Genomic DNA, 20,539 nt, shown 5'->3' with positions numbered 1-20,539 from the left:
AATATCGGCAAACATTTTTTAACTTTTGTTTTTTTTTTTTTGCACCACAACAGGCCAGGAGGCCCAATTACAGTGGTGAATTACATCACAAAGCACCCAGGCTTGAGGAAAATCACATTTCAATTTTTGCTTTCTCACCGGGAATTGAACCCGGAACCTTCGGTGCGTGAGTCAAGTGTCTTGACCACTACACCACGGAGGCCGCCAATCTATCGTATTCTTCGTATTCTATAGTTTTCTTCCAATAGCTTTTATTTTAATTTAAAATAAAATATATTATACCCACACAGGCCATGCCTTTGTGGGATTTTTTTCTGTGTAATAGTTTTTTTTGTATTTGTAACTTATGTTATAACCTATTGTAAAATGCAAAGAAAAAAACATAATAAATAAAATAATAAAATTTAAAAAAACTTTTTTTTTTATTCTGAGCAAATCACAAGAAACTAATAAAATAAACGCTTCATTTTTTAAATACAATTCAATTTTTTCTAATGACCTGTTAATATTTTATATAGTGTCTGTTACGGAAAATGGCAGCTTTCAAAAAGAACTGAGATTGCGGCTAGGAATAGCAGGCGCCACATTCTACAGTGTGAAGGCTGTCTGGAGATCGGATATTTACTCAGTGAAAACCAAATGCCACCTATAGAACGCCTGCATAACACCTTTTCTCCTCTATGGATGCGAATCGTGGCACCTCACTAGGGCCCAAAACAGAAAATTCTGGGTTTTGAGAATAGGCGTCTCAGAAAAAAATTGGGTGTGCGGTGGTTTGACTTTGTAAGGAATGAAGTAGGTAATAAGAGATCGGACGCCGCAAACTCCGGTGACAATACTGTCATCAAGCGGAGGCGATACGGTTGGCTTGGCCGTGTGCTGCGGGTGCCTCCTGAAAGCCTTAACAGATTTCAGCTAGGGTTTCCTAGGACAGCGGTGCCCGTATTTTAACGGCCGTAGTGAACATGTGATGCGGTGGATAACCGTCGTAACGGTGACTAGAGTGTGGTTTCCTAAGAAAACGGTGTTATCAACACCATTTAACACCGTTTCCCTAGGAAACCACTCTCAAGTCGACGTTACGACGGCTGTCTACCGCATCACCGTTCACTACGGCCGTTAAAATACGGGAAACCCTAGCTTAACAGTTCGTGTCAGAACTACGGGACGCCCACCTGACTTGTAACTAGCGATTACATGATGACGGTTATGTCAAGAAATAATAGTGAAACAATTTAATTTTGGAGATTGCCAATTTTGCAATACTCTGGTAGAGGTTGCCACGTTTGAAACAAACCCATAAGTTTGAAAATCAGATTCTCACAAATAAACCCGTATTTTGTACTGACAACGTTGTAATTATTGTCAACAATTGTATTCTGAATAAGTATCAGTTCGTGTCTCACTTTTTTAAGATTTTGGATTTGCCGGGTTTCTAAGTAATACCATTGAATCGTGATATTGTTTTATATAAAGTTCAATGGCCAGGAACAAATAAACATGAATCGCGACGTATTAGGGGCGCGGCCAATGGAATGTCCATTTTTGCGGGAATTCTAAATTCCAAATTAGTATTTTTATGCTACTAATAATTAGTAAAAAAAAATTTTTTACTGTACAGTATTTCATAGGCCTTTATTATTTTAAAATTTAAAAAAAAAAGATATTTCCCTATTCCAAAATATTGATTTGAAGTAAAAAAAATATCCTAAAAAGAAAATAAAGTGTTAAATGATAAATATCTATCTAGGTAGTCAGAATATCGTCAAAGTATATTCTCTGTTGAAATTGAAATGGCAATAATCCTAAAAGTTATTCATTAGGAAGACCCATGGACAAAATAAATTCAACAAAAAGTCAAAAATGTCCTGGTGAGCCGCATTAGAGCGTAGAGCCGTATGGGGCTCGCGAGCCACAGTTTGACGACCGCTGCCTTACTTCACAGTACCTTTTCTTTCGAACTACGCGACACGTAACCTTTTACTTTCAGTGCTCATTTTTAAATTTGGATAAAAACGGACACAGCTTAATGTACCACTTAATATTTTGTATAAAAATTAACCTCATTCTGTAAAAACAAAACCAAAAATTATTAAGTGCTTAAATTTTTAACTGCGTGTGAATCCGTAAATATGGAATGGACAGCGAGAGAACGGCTAAAAAGATTTACGATGCGAATGTTGATGGATGCAGAAATCGAGAAGGACCTAGAAAGACATGGCGTAACTAAATCCTCGAAGATGGACATGTCAAAAGTCGGAATAATCTGCGCAAGACCATAAGATGTATGAATGTAAAGAAAGCGAGATCTGTACGCAAAGACAGTGATATGGCGTTCTATCCTCTATGTTGAAACAGCGTGATGGTTTGTTTAAAGTTCTGGTAAAATGCCTTGATAAAGAAAAATGGACAGTTTTTTAGCGACATCTAGCAATAACTGAAAAAGCTTCCTTTAAAAAAAAGAACCCGGTTCAAAATGTTAATCGCGGTCTGTTGTTACTGTGCACTTTCATCTATGTTTTTAGTTGCTGTTGCAACCGTTAGATGTCGTATCAAAAAATGAGTGTGATACCGTCTAATATCTTTTATTGATATTTTTTTTTTTAAACAATGAGGAAGTTCAGCCCTACGTAAAATTTTGTGCAAAAAATGTTTTCTTACAGGCAATAAAAATTCAAGCATTAAATTATAATGCAAAGGTTCTTGAAAATGTATAATTTTTTTTTTTTTAATATTTTGATAAAAATGAACTACATATTGTACAACGTCACTAGTTCATATGAATCAATCAATGATAAGAGAGTTGTGAAATACCGGTTTATGGCAAGTTGACCGACCAATCGGCAGAACTGACCTTGATGAAGAGAAAAATATCTTAGGACGTCACACGCAGAGTAATTTCAGAAACACAAAACTTTAAAAAATCATAGCGCTGGTACATAAAAAACATTACATTTTTGGCTTAGTTTGAAAATCTATTAACAATTCTTTTTTTGATTAAAAAACCACTGAATCCTCATTTATCTTTCTTTGAGGTTACTAAATTAGGTATAAAGTTTTAGTCTAGATAAAATTATTCAGAGCAACTAAAATTACAATTTCGTTTTCTGAATTATGACATTCTAGATCAAGTAGCCTTGATGAAGTAAATTATTTTCTTATATTATTAATTTGATATTTTATAAACTTATTTTTCGTACGAAATATTTTTTTTATTTAAAAGCATAGTATAAGTCTATTAGCAAGCATATAATATATTTGGTTGGAAAGAGTGGATGATAGAAAAATTGTTTCTAAAAGCAACAAATGGAACAATTGAAGAAATATGGATGTTCAAACATAGGCAAAATGGTGAATGTTACAGTGTGCACAGTGGCCACTTAAACCAGCCAATGACAGGTCATAAGCCCTGTAAATGCCTTGACATCCATATTCCCTTATTTAAAGTATTCTCCATCCCTGTTGTAATTTGTTACACATAAGTAGTTATCTGTTAGATCTCTTCCAACCTCTTTCACAACACGGACTATCTCTTCGTTCTAGCAACGAAAGAACCCTTTTAATACCCTGTCACCGGTCTGATTTTCTTCCCTCCTCTTTCACAGTAGTAGCCGCTCGATTGTGGAATAATCTACCCACTAATGTTAGAGACGGCCCCTTCTTTATTTACATTTAAGTCAATATTGAAATGTCACTATCTTAATATTTAAATTGTTCCTTTATCCTTCTTCTTTTCTTCCCATCCCCTCTCCTCTCTTCATAGTAAAGTGTTATTTTTTTATATATTTTTATTTTGTTAATCTTTGTTTTTAATTTTTATGTACAATTGTAAGATTCAATATGTCCATGTATTTGTAATTTTCTCAAACTGAATGGTTTGGGTAGGTAGGAAGAAATTGCCTTAAGGCAATATGCCCGCCCTTATATGTATATATATTGTATATGTATATAAAGTATTAAATAAATAACTAAAGCATTAACAAAGAACCATTACGAAATCAATAGATGTAAGAATTGAAATAATATGGATACATAGGCAGAACGGTAAATGTTCCAGTGTGTTAAATGTTCACTTAAACCAGCCAATACCAGGTACAGGGCTAGATTTCCATTTTCCCACTGAGGCCTTATGTCAGAGGCTTGTCAGCAAGTGGGAAAGAAAGGGATATAGAAGGAAGGCAAAATACACAACACCCATGTCAATTGTGAATACGGAAAGATCACATACTACGAATGCCGATAAAAATATATTAAATGGATTTAGAATAATTAATTGTATTTTCGAAATCAATATTGCTATGTGGAGAAATGTTTTCATGTATAAATTTAAAATATATTTTTTTTAAATATCTCATTAGAAAAATGCGTCATGTTTGGCCTTGATAATCGTGACATCAAGATTCGTGACAATGTTCTAAACAAATTTAAATGTCGGGTACAAATAAACATGAATTGTGACGTATTAGGAAATGACCGTTTTTGTAGGAATTCGAAATTACATATTCCAAAATATATTTTATGCTACCAATAGGTAACAATTTATTTTTTTTATTGGACAGTATCTCACAGACTTTTATTACTTTAAAAATAAAAAAGTGATATTTCTCTATTGTGCTCCAGTGAAAGAGATTTGACTCTAATGAAGAAGTGATTGCCAAAACTGAAGCCTATTTTGAGGCCAAAGATAAATTGTTCTACAAAAAGGGCATTGAAATGTTAGAGAAGCGTTGGAATGAATGTATCACTCTTGAAGGAGACTATGTTGATGAAGAAAGTCGAATTTTGCCTAAAAACTGTTGCTTTTGCTTCATCCCTTAATTTTTTATATTTTATTTTAAACTTCCATTAAATTTCAAAAACACTTCTTCCCTTTCAATTTTTATTGTATTTTTTTTTTCATGTTATTATTTAAAATGTCAAAACAACATAAAAAAATACATTGGATATAGATGTTAAATGTTATATTTTTTCTATATAAATCAATATTATTCAACAGCCATAGGAGTTTCTTGTGCTTTCTCTGCTCTAGCTGCTTCTTTCTTTTCCTTTCTTTTCAATTTCTTTTCTTCCGGGGTCCTCTTAAGCCCTTTCATCTTTCTTGTCTGTAGTTTGGAAACATCTTGCCTTCCCAGATGGATACGGCCATGCTTAGAGCCAAATGCATCCTTAGAAATATTCTTCTTAACTCCTGTTCTGAGTTCCTTGGGCTTACGGCACGCTTGTTTCATGAGATCTTCAGAAGCAAGCTTTGTGCGTCGAAGGGTGAAATCAATTGAAGGGCCTGTAAAAAAATTATCAAATTAGTTTTCAAAATAAGGGTCCTTGCAAATTAAAATATGACTGTTGAACACTCCTCTACTACAATTTGATTCTCATTTTCTAATACATGTCGGTTTTTTTCCGAATTTCAAAATTATCACCAAAAGTAAAACAAAATGGTAAAGGTATGTCATTTAAAAAAAAAATTGCTACACAAGATATTGTGTTAGCTTTTACGTTGCATATATTATTTTACTTGATTACAAGCCTTCAAAATGGAATGACAAATAGACAAAATTGAGCATTTTTGTCATTTTTTATTCACATTTAATCGAGGGAATAAAGCTGACAAAGCTGCTCGGGATATTTGCAGTGTGCGGTGAAGATGCTATGAATTATTCACTAATTTGTTGTAATTTTTTTTGTGTCCTCTGGTTCCCTTTATTTGTTAAGTAGAATTTATTTTTTGAAAATAAATTCTACTTAACGTTCTTTCCTTCATTGATCATATTTTCATATCTGTATTTTAGATAACTATCCATATATATGCTAACACCTTAACAAAATTAACTTTTTGATGCAAACACAAATCGACTAATGTTTCTATGAGGTTATGTTGACAGATGTCTAAGTTTATTGCATGATGTGTATGATCTATTTTTTTCAACCACTACTTACCGCTAAAACCACTTACAGGAAAATGGCGGAAGCATATATATTTACATACATTTTTTTGCACCACAATGGACCAGGAGGCAGGATTACGGTAGTGAATTACAGTACAGAAAGTCACATTTCATTATCGAGTTCTCATCGGGAATTGAACCCGGAACCTTCTGTGCATGAGTCATCCATCTTAACCACTAAACCACGGAGGTAAGTATAACATTTGAGGTAGAGTAAGGGTTCGGTATTATTGCATCTAGTATTATCATTTTCTCAAATAAAAGGAATTTTATAAAACTCACCTATTTCAACCAGTTCTACACGGGGTGTTCTTTGTCCACTCTTTTTTAAAAGTGCTTTATATGATCTTAAAAATATTTTGGAATCCTGGGTCGCTGTGAAACTCATAATGTGCTCCAAGCCTTGTAGTCTTATGATGCTGGCCTGAAATCCACAAAAAATCAAAATCGATATGACTAATCAATGTGCGTGCATGAGAAGATTTATGAATGTAGAGAAAGCGAGGTATATATGCAAAGACAGAGCGTTATGATGTTCTATCATCTCCGCTTACCCCTATGAGGAAACGGCGTGATGATTTGTTTTCTTGCTTTTTTTTTACCTCCTGGTTTTCAGTCGATTGAGTTGGCAACCCTACATAATGCACATAGGAATTAAAGAAATGTAAGTGAATTCTTCGATTAACCTAAATACCGACTAACTGAATTTGAAAGCCTTAGAATGCTTTCTTGAGGCCACTGGAATGTATTTTTGAGGCCATTAGAAGTGTTTTTAGGCTACTTGAGTGCTTTTTTCAAGCCACCAGATTTATATAAAAGATAGAAAACTAGTACAAATGTTTAAATAATACATACCTTTTCCCACTGAAAGAAATCTATAAAGAGGGATTTTAGGCGGATGAGATCTTGACTTTGGTCCCAAGCCTGTCCATTGAATACAAGACAGGGTTTAGTAAAAGCAGCAATCTTCTCAACTTTGAAGTCAACTAATTTCTTAAAGTCATCTACTCCGAGTTCTATCATGTCCAGAATTGAGAAATCAAATGTTCTCCCGAGGATGAGATTGTGTGGTCGCTTTTTACTGTGAGATGCAAATGAGAATAAAGCTGCATTTTTGGAACGTGAGAACCTATAACAGAAAAACATTCGCATTCATCAAGAGCTTGATTTATTTTTTGGGCCAAAACCGGTACAGATATTGTGGTCATAAAAAAAATACACTTGAACTCTTGTGGTCAGACCAGGAATTAAGATTAGAACCTCCTAGCTTGAGACAATCGTATTACGTCACTGCAAAATTTTCAAAAGGAAATCTTTTATCATCCCATTTTCCGCATTCAGTAGTGCATAGGGCACTGCATTCGTAAACCAAACACAGCGTATTTCTATCACATGTTACATGAAAGTAAGGCGATCAGCCCTACGCTTCCGGTGCCAGTCCAACAACAATAAAATATTGCAATTTAAACAATCTTTAAAATCAATATTTCACATCCACTGCCGGGATCTTAAGAATGGTAGGCGAATGATAGGCAAACGGTAGACGAGTGGTAGGCCATCGCACCAACTACTACTCAGAGAGGCGGACTTATCTCGAATCGATTTCCTTACTCAGGATTTTACCCGAAAGCAGCCATCGATGTGAAAACACTCGTTCAGGGTTCTAGTTTTATTTCACAAACAGAACTGTATTCTTCATCCGCCTAGATAGAAAGGTTAAATTTACCCACAAATTCATTTGACTAAAAGGGTTTATATAAAATAAAATATTGGTCTTATAAATTTGAATTCATTTATAAACTTACACATAAAAGCAGTAGTAGAAATTTCAGGCCGCGTTGGAAAATAGATGAAGTTCTTAAAACCTGAGGTACAACATTTATGTCTAAAAAACAACTCTTTATAACATTTTTGCTCTCTAAGTTGTAAACAAAAAACTATTTTATAATAATGTGTTATTATAATTTATAACTAAACTCAATTGTCTAAATGTCTAACACCGTGTCCTTATGTAAGGCGCTTCCGCGAGAATAGCCTGGGGATTAGGGCCAGCAGAACTCATTTTATGGTATGATGTGTACGACTGAATGAAGGTCGTCTTATTGGCAGCACCTATGCTATTTTCATCAAAAAATGTAGTCACAGGTCTTATGCTCATAGCCATTTTGGCTCGACTGATTGCAAAAACATGATTTTAAAAACTAGCAAAGATAGAAACGTACTGCATACATAAAAAAAACTGCACCCTGCTATTAGGTCTAGAAGTCTGGAAGTTATTTCATTAACAAGTAAACAATAAGTATAATATAACATGTACATACTTTTCTAGTAGAGAAGCATCTTCAAATGGAGAAATATCATTTTTACGCTTAAACATCACTGCATTAGGTTTCTTCAAAGTGTAGATATCCTTTAGTATCCCCTTGGTGATTTCCGAACTTCTCCTCCCCTGTACCATAAAGCATTGTTTTGCATCCTCTATTAATTTGGGTTCTAAAGAGAGAAGGGCTTTTTTTCCTTTTCGTGTTGAAGCTTTCCTGTGAACAGTAATAATTATACGTTAGTTACAACACCATTAAAAATAAACTATGTTTAATACATACAATGCACTATAAAAAATTCAATATAAAATCGTATTTCAATTATAAAAACATGCAAATTACCTCACTCTCTGCATAAAAGGCATTTTGTTATTATCTTAATATAATTTTCGTCAGTAGACTAAAAAATCAACGGCTGACAATGATTTAAAACCGCAATCTTTAAGTTTTAACTAGCAAGGCAAAATATAACCTAAAAGCAAATCGCGGCGTTGACAGCAAGAATGACACACGCCGCACGCGGGATAACCATAGAATAATGCGGTTAAGAGTTACGACGCACAACGTACAACACAAAAACATGGAAACTGTATTGCCACACATAGAAACTTTAAAAAAAACCTATATTTCTGCTGAAAAAATTTTAATTAATATGGTTGTTGTGTATTCCTAAAAATAACGCCTAAAAGACAAACAACAAATAGAAAATCAATATGAAATGGCTTTGAAAATAAAATCATCTAAAAGTATACCTAATTCCAGCGTCGTAGCAGGGGCGTGAGCGCTCTTAGCATAATTTACATTTTGCGGCCCCCAAGAAAGAGAAAAGAAGGCTGTGGGTCTGCGCCCCTTGCAGCCACCCGCCTGGTCAGCGCCTAGCTCCGACGTTGGCTTATACATATACAAGTTTTTTACATTCTTTATGTGTATTATTTTATTGACTTTATTTTTCAAATAATTTGAAGTGTATTTATTATAATATGTTAAACCCCCCGTTACAAATTTTAGGTTTTTTACTGTGATTCATATTATTTCTTATAAATTAAAACCGTCATAGTTGAATAACAAAATGCTAACCTTACTCAACTTCGACGTCGTTTTCAATTTGGTCGATTGTGATTATTTGTTAGCTAGGCTGAAAACAATAAATTAATTTAACACAATCGGTGATATGGTGGTTTGGATCAATTTACAATCTAGAGAATAATATATCAAAACACCAAATCTTCAATCGGAATGGGTTTATACAGTCGCTGGAGTGCCTTAAAATGGACCATTAAGAATGCATCTTTTCTCAGAACCCTAAATTTGTATAATTTTTTTTCTTTCTGAAGTCGGAGTAATTTTTTTTCTTAGTTTAAACAACTATAAGGAAAGTGCTAGAGCCTGAATGATAAATAATAATTGATAATAATTTAATCCAACTGTATTCAACAATAATTTAAAATTGAATCAGGTTGTGCTTCCGTAGCTAGTATTGCAGATTCATAAATCAAAGGTCCAAGGTTCGAAATTTACTCTACCCCGAATTGATTTCAATTTTCTAATGGTAAATTATTTACAACTAGTTGAAAATGGCCACCAAAATTGAAATATTCGAGTCAATTTTATTAGAAGGCTAATACTTTTTTTAACTTAATATATATATTTTTTTTTGTACACTTTCATTAATATTTATTTCCTCTTGTTTTAAAAGAAAAATACTAATTTGGGGTCACCCCGTGTGGATCCGTTGACGAAAAAGTTTTCTTAAGACCAAGTTGACAATTTTTTTTTTCGTATTTATGTGTTATTTTTAACTTTTTTTCTTTCAAGTGAAGTGATAGGGAGTGACTTTGCACAAGTATGCGTTTTTTTTTGTTTTGTATTTAGCAATAGGTATATAGAAAACTTAAAAATTGGCCAATAATCTGGGTTTATTTGTAAACGTAGTATTTTTGTAGTAATGGCTGTAGTTTTCTTGAAATAAATTATGTAAATCAATAAATTACTATCATTAATATTTAAAGCATTAACTTTGTGGTCTAACATTTTACTAAATGTTATTATATATGTGTATATAACCACTTACCGTTCTTTCTATGTTTGCCGGCTTCGAGACGTACCCTGACGAATAGGCGGAAAATTTATTTAAAAAACGAACTACTTTGAACGACGTTACTAGTGAATCAGCTAATGATAAGAAAGCTGTGAAAAATATCCGGTTTACATACCGTGAACGGACTAAACTAAGAATAAGCTGAAGAGAACCCTCTGACATCACATGCGGATTAATTTCAGAAATACAAAACTTTGAAAAATCATAACACTGATAATACGATGTAAATATACAGGGTGTTCTTTAAACCCTGTCACATCCGAAACCACGATGATCAGTATGGGCAAGATGAGCATATTAAAAAAAATATTTAGAACTAAGAATTTTTTTAGAATATTTTTTTTTTAATGGTTGCTTACTTCTGCAGGGGAGAAGTGAGGGGAGTGCGGCCGCGCGGTTGTCGATGGATCAGATTCCTCCCTTCCCCCACGTCGTTTCTCCCCTGCGGAAGTAAGCAAAGATTTTTTTTTTTGATATATTTTTTTTTAAAAAATTATTCGTTCTAAAAAATTATTTTAATGTGCCAATAAATGTCTTTTTCCTCATACTGATCATCGTGGTTTCGGATGTGACAGGGTTTAATGAAAGCCTTTATATATATAAATATATATATATATATACAAACTAAGTTAATATGTATATATATATATATATATATATACAAACTAAGTAAATATGTATATATATATACATATTTACTTAGTTTAATGGTCAATTAAAACAATTCAATAATAATAAAAAACCTACTGAACTTCCTCAATCATATAGTGTTCATATGGCTCGAATGTGGAATCATATCAGCTGTTTCTACCGTAGCTGAATATCACGCAGATCACGCCTGAAGAAACATCTCATTTCTCTTCTTCAAACTCTCCCCTTTTCCTCTCTCTTTATTCCCCTTTTCCCATTAAACACAAATATCGATATTAATTCATTTATAAAGGTACACAAATTGCTATTTCAATTTTCGTGACTATTTTATTTTATTTTATTTTTCTGACATACGTTTTAAAATTAAAATGATTGAAATAACGCCTTTTATTTTGTTGAATCACTCTACATTTGTGTATAAATGATCAAGATTAGATTAAAGATGAGCATTTCCGTTTTTTTATAAAATTCAATTCAATTCATTTATTTAAATACAACATAAACATTACAAAAATATATTCAATACATACATATTATAAAAAAAAATACATGAAAGAGACTCATGTCAAAGTAGTAGGAGAATCCTCTGAATGCTCTGGAAAACTTTTTCGGATACATGGAACAGATCAACATCTAGAACGATGTTGTTCAGCATAGCGGTAGCCCTTCCAACAGGCATAACCATAGGCAGGTTGCTCCTGTATTTCGGAATATGAAACAATCTATGCTGACGCTGTCTTAGGTAATTATCAGGAACATACAAACCAATGCTCATCATAATCTCAGAATTATCGATCATACCGCGCAACAATCGATAAAAATGTGTAGTCAAATACACATTCCTTCTAGTCTCTAAACTGTTGTAGCCAAGCATACCCTGGAGAAACTCGGTCGGGTAGAGCCAAGGATAATACCCGCACTCTCTCATGATCTCAAATATCTCAAAAAGTAGCAATAACAGTTACCGTTTCACAAATAAGCTGTTTCTTGTAGATGTTTAAAAATAACAGTTTAATGCACAGTGCGACTGTTTTAGGTGTTTCGTTTTGTTTTCAAACAGCAGTTACATTTTTTTTTACCACCTCTAATCGAGATATTTATTTATTTATTTTAAAGAAACAAACAGTCAACAATGATACGATAACATTTTTTTAAAAATACCGTTAAGAGACCAGCAAAGTTTCTAAATAAAAATCATACATATTATTAAATTGTGGTACAACAAAAGGATGTGTTTATGTGTATTTAAATGAGAGTAAGTGTAGATGTATGTTTATGTGTATTAGTGTAAGAGTAAGTGTTCAGGAGTGTGCATTATTAAATAGTAAGTGGGATCGTATAAATATTTATATAAATACTTATTTCTTGTTACGCGAAAGGGGACATTTAGATTAATTTTGGAGAGTAGATTAAAAGAGTCTACTTTATTATTAAATAATTTGTGTAAATAGCATAATTCAGATACAGTGCGTCTATTTTCAAGGGTGAAAAATCCATTTTGTTTGTCAGATCGGCTGTGAGTACAAAGCATTTTATTGTTTTTATAATCTAGGTATTTTAAAAATTTTCGTTGAACATTTTCAATCCTTTCTATGTATATGCTGCATTTGTAATAAAAATTCAGTGCTTTATGCACCACTGGTTGCTAATAGACACATGGTGAGGTTATAGATAGGTATTATACTAAGTAAAAATCATTGTATTTTTTGCAGTCGTGAAAATTCAATTTTTCATTTCAAAATTCTTTTTGGCTAGGTTGCACCAAATAAAGTTAAATCTAAAGAGTTTAATGAACAATATTTTTTGCGGTAATGATAAATAGTTGTAAATAAAAAATGTAATGTATTGTATTGTAACTAAATGGACTGAACAATCCGTGAATAAATAAATAAAATATGAAACTATAACATTCGATGGTCGATAGTATGGATATAATTTTCTCAATATTATAGGCACTCTTTTTTTCATCGACTAGTACCTACGTATCCATCTATTCATACCTACCTTACTCAAATAATTGTCGTGTGACAATGTGCGTAATCAAGTTGATCACACTCCAAATTTATAACTTCCGCTATAGCATCCAATTTGCGAAATATACAAACATAATTCGAGGCTTAAACGTGACCACTTGGCGGGATACCTATTTTGGACGCGCTCGTCGACCTACACAGGAAAATCATCCAATAAAGCCAATGTCTGACTGAAAGTGAAGACATCACATATATAATCTGAAGTAATAGTCCGTAGTCTGGCCTGGAGATTTTATTATGACGATTCAGTTTGCATTCTCCACTGCAGGAAGTCGGCAAATAATATAAATCATGGGTAAGTTATGATTGCATGATAAGTGTTTCAGATTTATAGGAACGTGGAATGATTCAGACGGTAAATGATTTTCTAATATCATTTATTTTTATTTTTTCATCAAACGGTACAAATAGCACAGCACTCGTAATAATATTTTATTTTAAACATTTCAAGGAAACTAAGTATTTTTTCTGTATTATTAAGGGTAAAGACAAACTAGCCGGTCGCCGTAGCTAGGTATTTAGGTATTTTATGTACCTACTAACTCGGTTCTACATCCCGTCATACATTTTTCAAAAATTTCACATTTCAAACCGACGCCGACGCGACGTGCTCTCAGCTTGACTTTTGTCTCTAAACTGACAAATAAATTAATATATTGATTCTATTTATTTAGGCCTAGTAGTGTAATGGTCAGCGCGTTTGCCTACCATGCAAGAGGTCTCGGTTTCGATTCCCGACATGGTTGATATGAAATATTTAAAAAGGGTGTTTTCACACTACAATGTTTCATAGTCCCAGTGATCATCCTACCTTCATGTAACAAAAATGAACAAGAAACGCTGCGATTGGTGTTCCAATGCAGTACCCTTGCACCATTAGGTGCGGAAAGGAAAAGATGATGATGATTTATTTAGAACGCCGTGTGTGAATACTCTAATACATATTTATATGGAAACAGGCGTCTACAGCGTTTCAAAATATTCCCGAAGTTTGATTGAATTACAGTGATAAATTAATTACTTTTAGGTGGTTTTAATGGATTTAAAGTATTTTTAAACTTATTTGATAGGGAAATTTTTAAAGATTATAACAGACGCACGGAGCATAACAAGAAAGCATTTCGTGAATTTTTACATTACTTCTTGCATTTATTTCTCATAGGTTTTAAAAAATTTCCATTTGAGATTTCAATTACTGTAGAGCTTAGATATTTACCTTACTATCCGTATAGAATGAACGGTTCAATCATCAGAAATATTGCTTCTGTTTGAATTATACAAAGTGATGTTTCTTACAGCTGACCCTTAATTTATATATTTATGTTCTTGTAATATAAATAATAATGTTCGCTGTAGTATTGAGGCTAACATTGATAAAAACTATAAACATGAAAATATAAAGAAGTTGTGTTGTGGTCGAGTGGATCGGGTTGCGTTGAGAACTCACGGATCAGAAGTCCGAGGTTCTAAAACAGGCAATTGTGACAAATATATATTTTAGCTGTATTTCAAACGCGCCGTCTTTTTTATTCATTCGTTTATTATTCACTGTTGTTAATATTGTCCAGGTTGTCTTTTGATAATGAAATAAATTTCTAAAATTAAACATACATGTTTAATTACGATTAAAGTATTGCAGACCACAATCCGAACGCCTTGGTAATCCGCCAAGGTCCTGTTTTTTCCTGTCCGGATTGTCGAGGCCCTACTGTATTATAAATCCAATTCAATCCGATTGATTTTATGTATTATAAAATAGTTCATCTTAATTCGAACATTACGTAATACAAATAAAAACAAAAATATAAACTAGCAAGACAGCCCTGCATTAAAAAAACTAAATAAATGGAAACATACGACCATGCTAGTATACGCGTATTTGGTTTTAAAATATTTTTCAACCATTAGTCAATAATTTTATAAACTAAGAGAAAAATTGCTGAACTAAAAGCTCGGTTTACTCACTTTTTAGGTAGCTACAGATAAAAAAGTCTTCGGTCAGGAGCGTGACAATAATAATTGTCATGGTTTTAGCCATCAACTTTAAGTTACCGGCAATTTAACCGGTGCAAAAACAGAATAATATTTTGGAGCATAGTCAAGAGTATAAAACTATACTTTTAAATTCATAGGCATAGTTATATCATTATAAACACATATTCAAAGGAGCTCGAGTGTCCACGCATCGGACATGCCCATTTCACCAACTATGGGATTTACAACTGTTACTTTGAACCAGAGTTTTGAGTACAATGAAAGAGTGGCAACTTTGTTTTAATTATTTTGTGATATTAGGAACTTCTTTAGCAAAAGTAAATATTCTTTAAACTAATATTTTTCAATGCAATATTTCACAAGCCTAGACTGTTATCCAAACCAAGCGCAAGCGTAAGACTGACCATTTTGCCTTCAGTTATTTAAACGCTAACAGAATTATCTTCAATTGTCAATGAACTAAAAATCTTTTTTCAATGAAAATGTAAATGTTTGTTTGAAAATTAGAAGTATCTTCGTCGGTAGCATGTGACTAAAGATATCTTAAAAATATACACATTTTCATACACAAATTCGATTTTACTTTATCGACAGTGAGGAAGTTTAGTGCTTCGGTAAATTTGGATTTAAAGAATGTTTTCTAACATTTTAAAATTTAGAGCATTTAATTATACGGCGAAGTTTATCGCAAATGTTTGAAAAATTTAATAAAAAATAACTACTTTGAAACGTCACATTGTTTAATAACCAATCAATTATGGCGTTGTTATGTGTCGTGATAGATTTCCGGTTTCCAAGTAGCCATTTTTTTCAACGATTAATGTATTTTGACAGCTACAGGGTTCTAGTTTTAAATGACAGCACAACTCACCGACGACAACTCGTGACGCCACGGGCGGAGTAATTTCAAAACTACTAGAATTTAAAAAATCATAACAATGATAATACGACACACAAAACATTTTTTTTTAAATTTTGGGTTAGTTTTGTAGTCTATTAAAAAAAAACATATCTATAAAACCACTGAACTTCCTCACTGAAAATAACTCAGTTAACTTATCATTGTAATCTGGGCCCGGGGCCACGATTATGAACGGCTAACTTCATCAGTATGTACTAAGACGGTATAAACTAATATCAATATTTATGTACGAAAGTGTGTATATTTGTAGGAAAATTCCAAGTATCTTCGGCGGTAACCGGTAATTGAACATGTTAAAAAAAATAATATTTACTTGTTTTATTTTTCATACAGAAACTTAAGTTTACTTTATAGATAAAATTGAAGATAAATTTTAACTTCCCATCAGAATACGTACCCTGGGCCTCGATTATGATGGGATGGTAAAGACGTCATACCTTCACCTTGACGGCATAGTTGAAGATAAATTCCCTCGTGCGATTATAAAGATATACTACCGACCCCCCACCTTCAAGTTTTGGGTAGGTACATCGATATGACTCAAGGGGAAGCGTACGTCACGGTACACATATCTACGCTCTAAAATGACAAGCTTTAGTATGACGTCATAGTTGAATATAAAAGTATCCCAACCGACTACAAAGGTATAGTACCGATACTCCCACCATCAAATTTGATGTAAGTAGGTACATCGTTTTATACCGACGGGTCTAGAACCCCTCGATACGTTTATCTACGCATTAAAAGTGTCAAAAATTTGGTTCCACCGAGCAATTTTTCCTTTAATTATGATTTATTAAAAATTTTAATCGTTTTGAGGTTGGCACTTTTTTTCTTAAAAGCCTATGAGCCTAAAAGCCTTAAAAATTTGAGAGAGAAATAAGTAAGTTTGGAAGTCGAATTAAATTCCGACATATTGTCACTGTAACGAACGCCTAGATGTGAAAATAATGTCGCTAGATTATGTCCTATTAACAAATATAAATATCTAGGCGTCAGACACAGATTATATGCGTCAGAAAGTTACCACTCTAAAAAATTATTTAGTTATTGTATTTTTTCCATCTGTTTTATTATCTTTCCGAGTGTTTGTATCGAGACGTTATAGGAGCCGGCTTTGTAGTCGGTCGTTAAGCGTACCGTCTAGGTGATTTCCAAAAGTCATGCAAAATTCATGTGCAAGCGAGCATTTTTTGCTTGAATTGGGATTAATTGGAGTTTATAATCGCTTTGAAGTAAGCACTTTTTATTACAGAAGCCTATTTAAAATATAAATGAGAACTATTTTTAATGTTAATGAGATGAGGAACGCGGTTATTCCATTGGCTTGTTTCGATCGTATGATGTCGATATGACAAGTAAGTAGAACATACCGAGGTAAGATACAGATAGTACATAAGTTAACTATACCGTCTCGATATATACAGATGAAGATAGCGTTCATAATCGAGGCACTGGAATTGAAAATTCACATATTTTATTTAAATAATTTCCAAATACCAGGAGTTTGCGAAATTACTTTAAGAAATACATTGCGTCATATTTTTTTAATTCCCCACAAAAGAAGTGTTGGTAAAAATAGATTGATCGGTTTAAACGTTATGAGATGAAATATTAATTTTCTTAAGTAAAGCCATATCATGTTGCACTGGGAAGGTTCGCAACATTTATTTCCAGTCCCGGAACGTTCAAGGCTGTTAATATTAAAAATTCACTTGTCAGTTCATCTAACGATAATATCGTATTTAAAAATTCTGATTTTAATTTACTACTTCGGTGTTACGTCAGAAAAAAAAATCATCACCATTGTTTCCTTTCCGCATAGTGTCTAGGGAATTGCATTTACACACTTACCGCAGCGTATCTTGATTATTATTATTACTTGAACGTAAGATCAGTCATACGCTACATGTACCTGTCCAGGGGTGGTATTCTGAATCTTCTCTACTCCCTAAAGAGTGATTAATTTACGAATTTTTATTTTTTGCATTCGTTTACATTTTGCTTTATATCTGGCCACACTGATGATTTAAAGCTAAATAAATATGAACACCTGAAATCAAACAATGATTTTCATTGAGAACATTATTACAACCTTTAGCATTACTCAAAACACTTAATTAGGTTGAATTGACCAAACTGTATTGGTTTTTTTACTGTTTTTTAAACAGTTTTACGCATCATCAGTGTGGCCATTATATGAAGCAAAGTATCATCGCATTAAAAAAATTAAAATCTTCAAATACTCTCTAGGGGGTCGAGGAGATTCAGAATACCTTTACAGGGACTATGAAGTACTCTAGCGTAAAAACACCTATTAAAATAAATATTTAATCTCAACCATGTCTGGAATTAAACTCGAGACCTCTTGAATGGTAGGCAAATGTGAAGACCATTATTACACTACGAGGAGGACAATAAACATATAAAAAGTAAAACATGAAGAATATTTGGTTTATGGATCAAAGGTCCGAGGTTCGAACCCCGCTTTGCCACAACTTGATGCTCATTTTCCGATAGTGGGTTATTAACAACTATTTTTAAATGCCCCTAAAATGTTTGGGTAAACGAGAGGGCAAACATTTATATTTTACTAATAAAAAAAAACATAGTTGGATGTTCATATTTGAAAACAGCACAACATGGCATTTTCTGCAAAAATAAGTTATTTAAAAAATCAATATCATCAATCAATAACAATAAATAATACAAGAAAAAAAGTCTGTAGATAAATCCCTCTCTGCTACAACTTGATTCCCATTTTCCAGCACAAGTTATTTACGACTTTAAAAAAAATGGTATGAACACTGGGTATGGGTAAATTTAAAAACTCAAATGTCTTTTTATAAAAAAACATAATGTAGGTAGTAAGTACATATCAATATAGGTCATAAAAGTTAATTTTGCGATTATTTATCTTCTCTGAGTTATTTGAAAAACATAAATACAACTTAGTTAATCAAACTTAATCATTTATTCAATAAAAATATAGGTACCTAAGCAGAACCTAATCATTTTTCAAGTCACTGACGACAAATCCCATACATTATTACAGCCTTTGATATAATAACAATAATAAAGGTAATGATGACACCATGATTTTTCTGTCCTCAAAATCAAGGACAGGTGTAATTACATATTTATACCGAAATCATATTATGAAACTGAAAAACATGGGTGTGTATGTTTGCTTGTTTGTCTTTTACAATATCTCTTCCGAAACGGTAAGTCGTGGCGACGTGAAATTTGGACCTGTCATTCTAAATGCCATTTAAAATAGAACACTTTGAAATTAAAATAACAAGACCATTTTTTTAGAGCCAATGAAAATTGTTTTTACTCGATCATCCCGATCAAAGTGGCCTCCACGGTGCAGTGGTTAAGACACTTGACTCACGCACGGAAGGTTCCGGGTTCGATATTTTTTTATTATTTATAACTTTTTGTACATAGTATAAATTCCGATGCAAACTCAGCAAACTCCGGTGACAACTGTCATCAAGCGGAGGCGATACGGTTGGCTTGGCCATGTGCTGCGGATGCCTCACGAGAGCCTTAACCACGCTTGCCAACTTTGCAAGGCATCAGGTTCTCTCAGAGATGCTTGGAGAATCTTTGTGGACACCAAATGCTCCAACTAGGGAGCGGACATGGAATGATCATAAATTTTACATTGGCGGACTTATGGCCAAATGGAATTTTTTTTCCAACTTACCAATAAAATAAAAGTGATATTTATGTAATTTAGATTTTAAAGCGTATTCAATAAAAAACAAAATAAAGATATGGTATTTGTATAAACATTACTTTCAATCAATGCTAATACTCAATGGGGAAAATGAATAATGAGTAAAATGGAAAGGAGTATAGATTAAGGAAGAGAAAGGAAACGTTTCTTCAGAAGGGATTTAAACAGGTAGGTATATTGTAGATTGTAGAGACATCTTTGATAGTGTATGGGAGATGATTCCACGGTTAAGTGGCATGGAAACTATACGCGACAGAGAAGAAAGAGAAATCATGGATGGGCATTGAGGGTGTTTTGAGAATTATAACGAAGAGGTTAACCATGAATTGATAAGCGTTAAAATTTTTCACAAAGGTATATAAGAGCATTAGGACAAGATATGAAGTACAGTGAACAGAAGTTGGAGGGAGTGATAGTCTCTCCGCTGTCTAATTTTGAACCATTTCAGTTGCCTACGATAATCAGAAATGTGATCATATTTTTTGAAACCAAAAAAAACATAAGGCATGTATTCTGATGTCATCTCGGTTACATAATTACATATTGTACATTACATACTAGAAACATTACAGGTAAGTTGATATAACGTGAAAAGAACTTTTATTGTGGCGAGTGATTTATAGATGTCATCTAGAATACATATTACCATATTGTATGTTTAGAAAGTGATCTAAGAATCTATATAACTAGTTTTCGTATATAAATATCTAAACTAGAAAGTAAGTAACCGAACTATGCATAACTGTTTGTAATATCGTTCAGTACAAATTATTCGGTCATAGAGGTCTGTTCATTGATTGTAAAATGGCGATTATTCAATACGCAT

General features: G+C 33.0%; 2 protein-coding genes across 3 annotated transcripts in view; one reads left to right on the top strand and one right to left on the bottom strand.

Moving 5' to 3' along the window:
* Positions 1-4,865: 4,865 nt before the first annotated feature.
* Non3 (Ribosome production factor 2-like protein Non3) lies at positions 4,866-8,808 on the bottom strand. The gene is made up of 5 exons (XM_088229159.1): positions 8,609-8,808; positions 8,267-8,482; positions 6,801-7,074; positions 6,228-6,369; positions 4,866-5,281 (listed from the first exon to the last, which is right to left on the bottom strand). Exons 1-5 carry the CDS (start codon positions 8,629-8,631, stop codon positions 4,986-4,988), a joined length of 951 nt encoding a protein of 316 aa, XP_088085285.1. The 5' UTR covers positions 8,632-8,808; the 3' UTR covers positions 4,866-4,985.
* An 11,664-nt stretch (positions 8,809-20,472) lies between these two features.
* LOC148279956 (organic cation transporter protein-like) overlaps positions 20,473-20,539 on the top strand; it is a 46,159-nt gene continuing 46,092 nt past the window's right edge. For both annotated transcript variants that reach the window (XM_088229158.1, XM_088229155.1), the window contains exon 1: positions 20,473-20,497. The gene's annotated coding sequence lies outside the window, so the exon portion shown is untranslated. The remainder of the gene's footprint in view (positions 20,498-20,539) is intronic.

The sequence above is a fragment of the Micrasema longulum genome, unplaced genomic scaffold (genome assembly GCF_059751315.1).
Source record: "Micrasema longulum isolate JH-2025_06_02 unplaced genomic scaffold, ASM5975131v1 h1tg000639l, whole genome shotgun sequence".
NCBI lineage: Eukaryota > Metazoa > Arthropoda > Insecta > Trichoptera > Brachycentridae > Micrasema > Micrasema longulum.
This window is presented reverse-complemented; position numbering and strand designations above follow the sequence as displayed.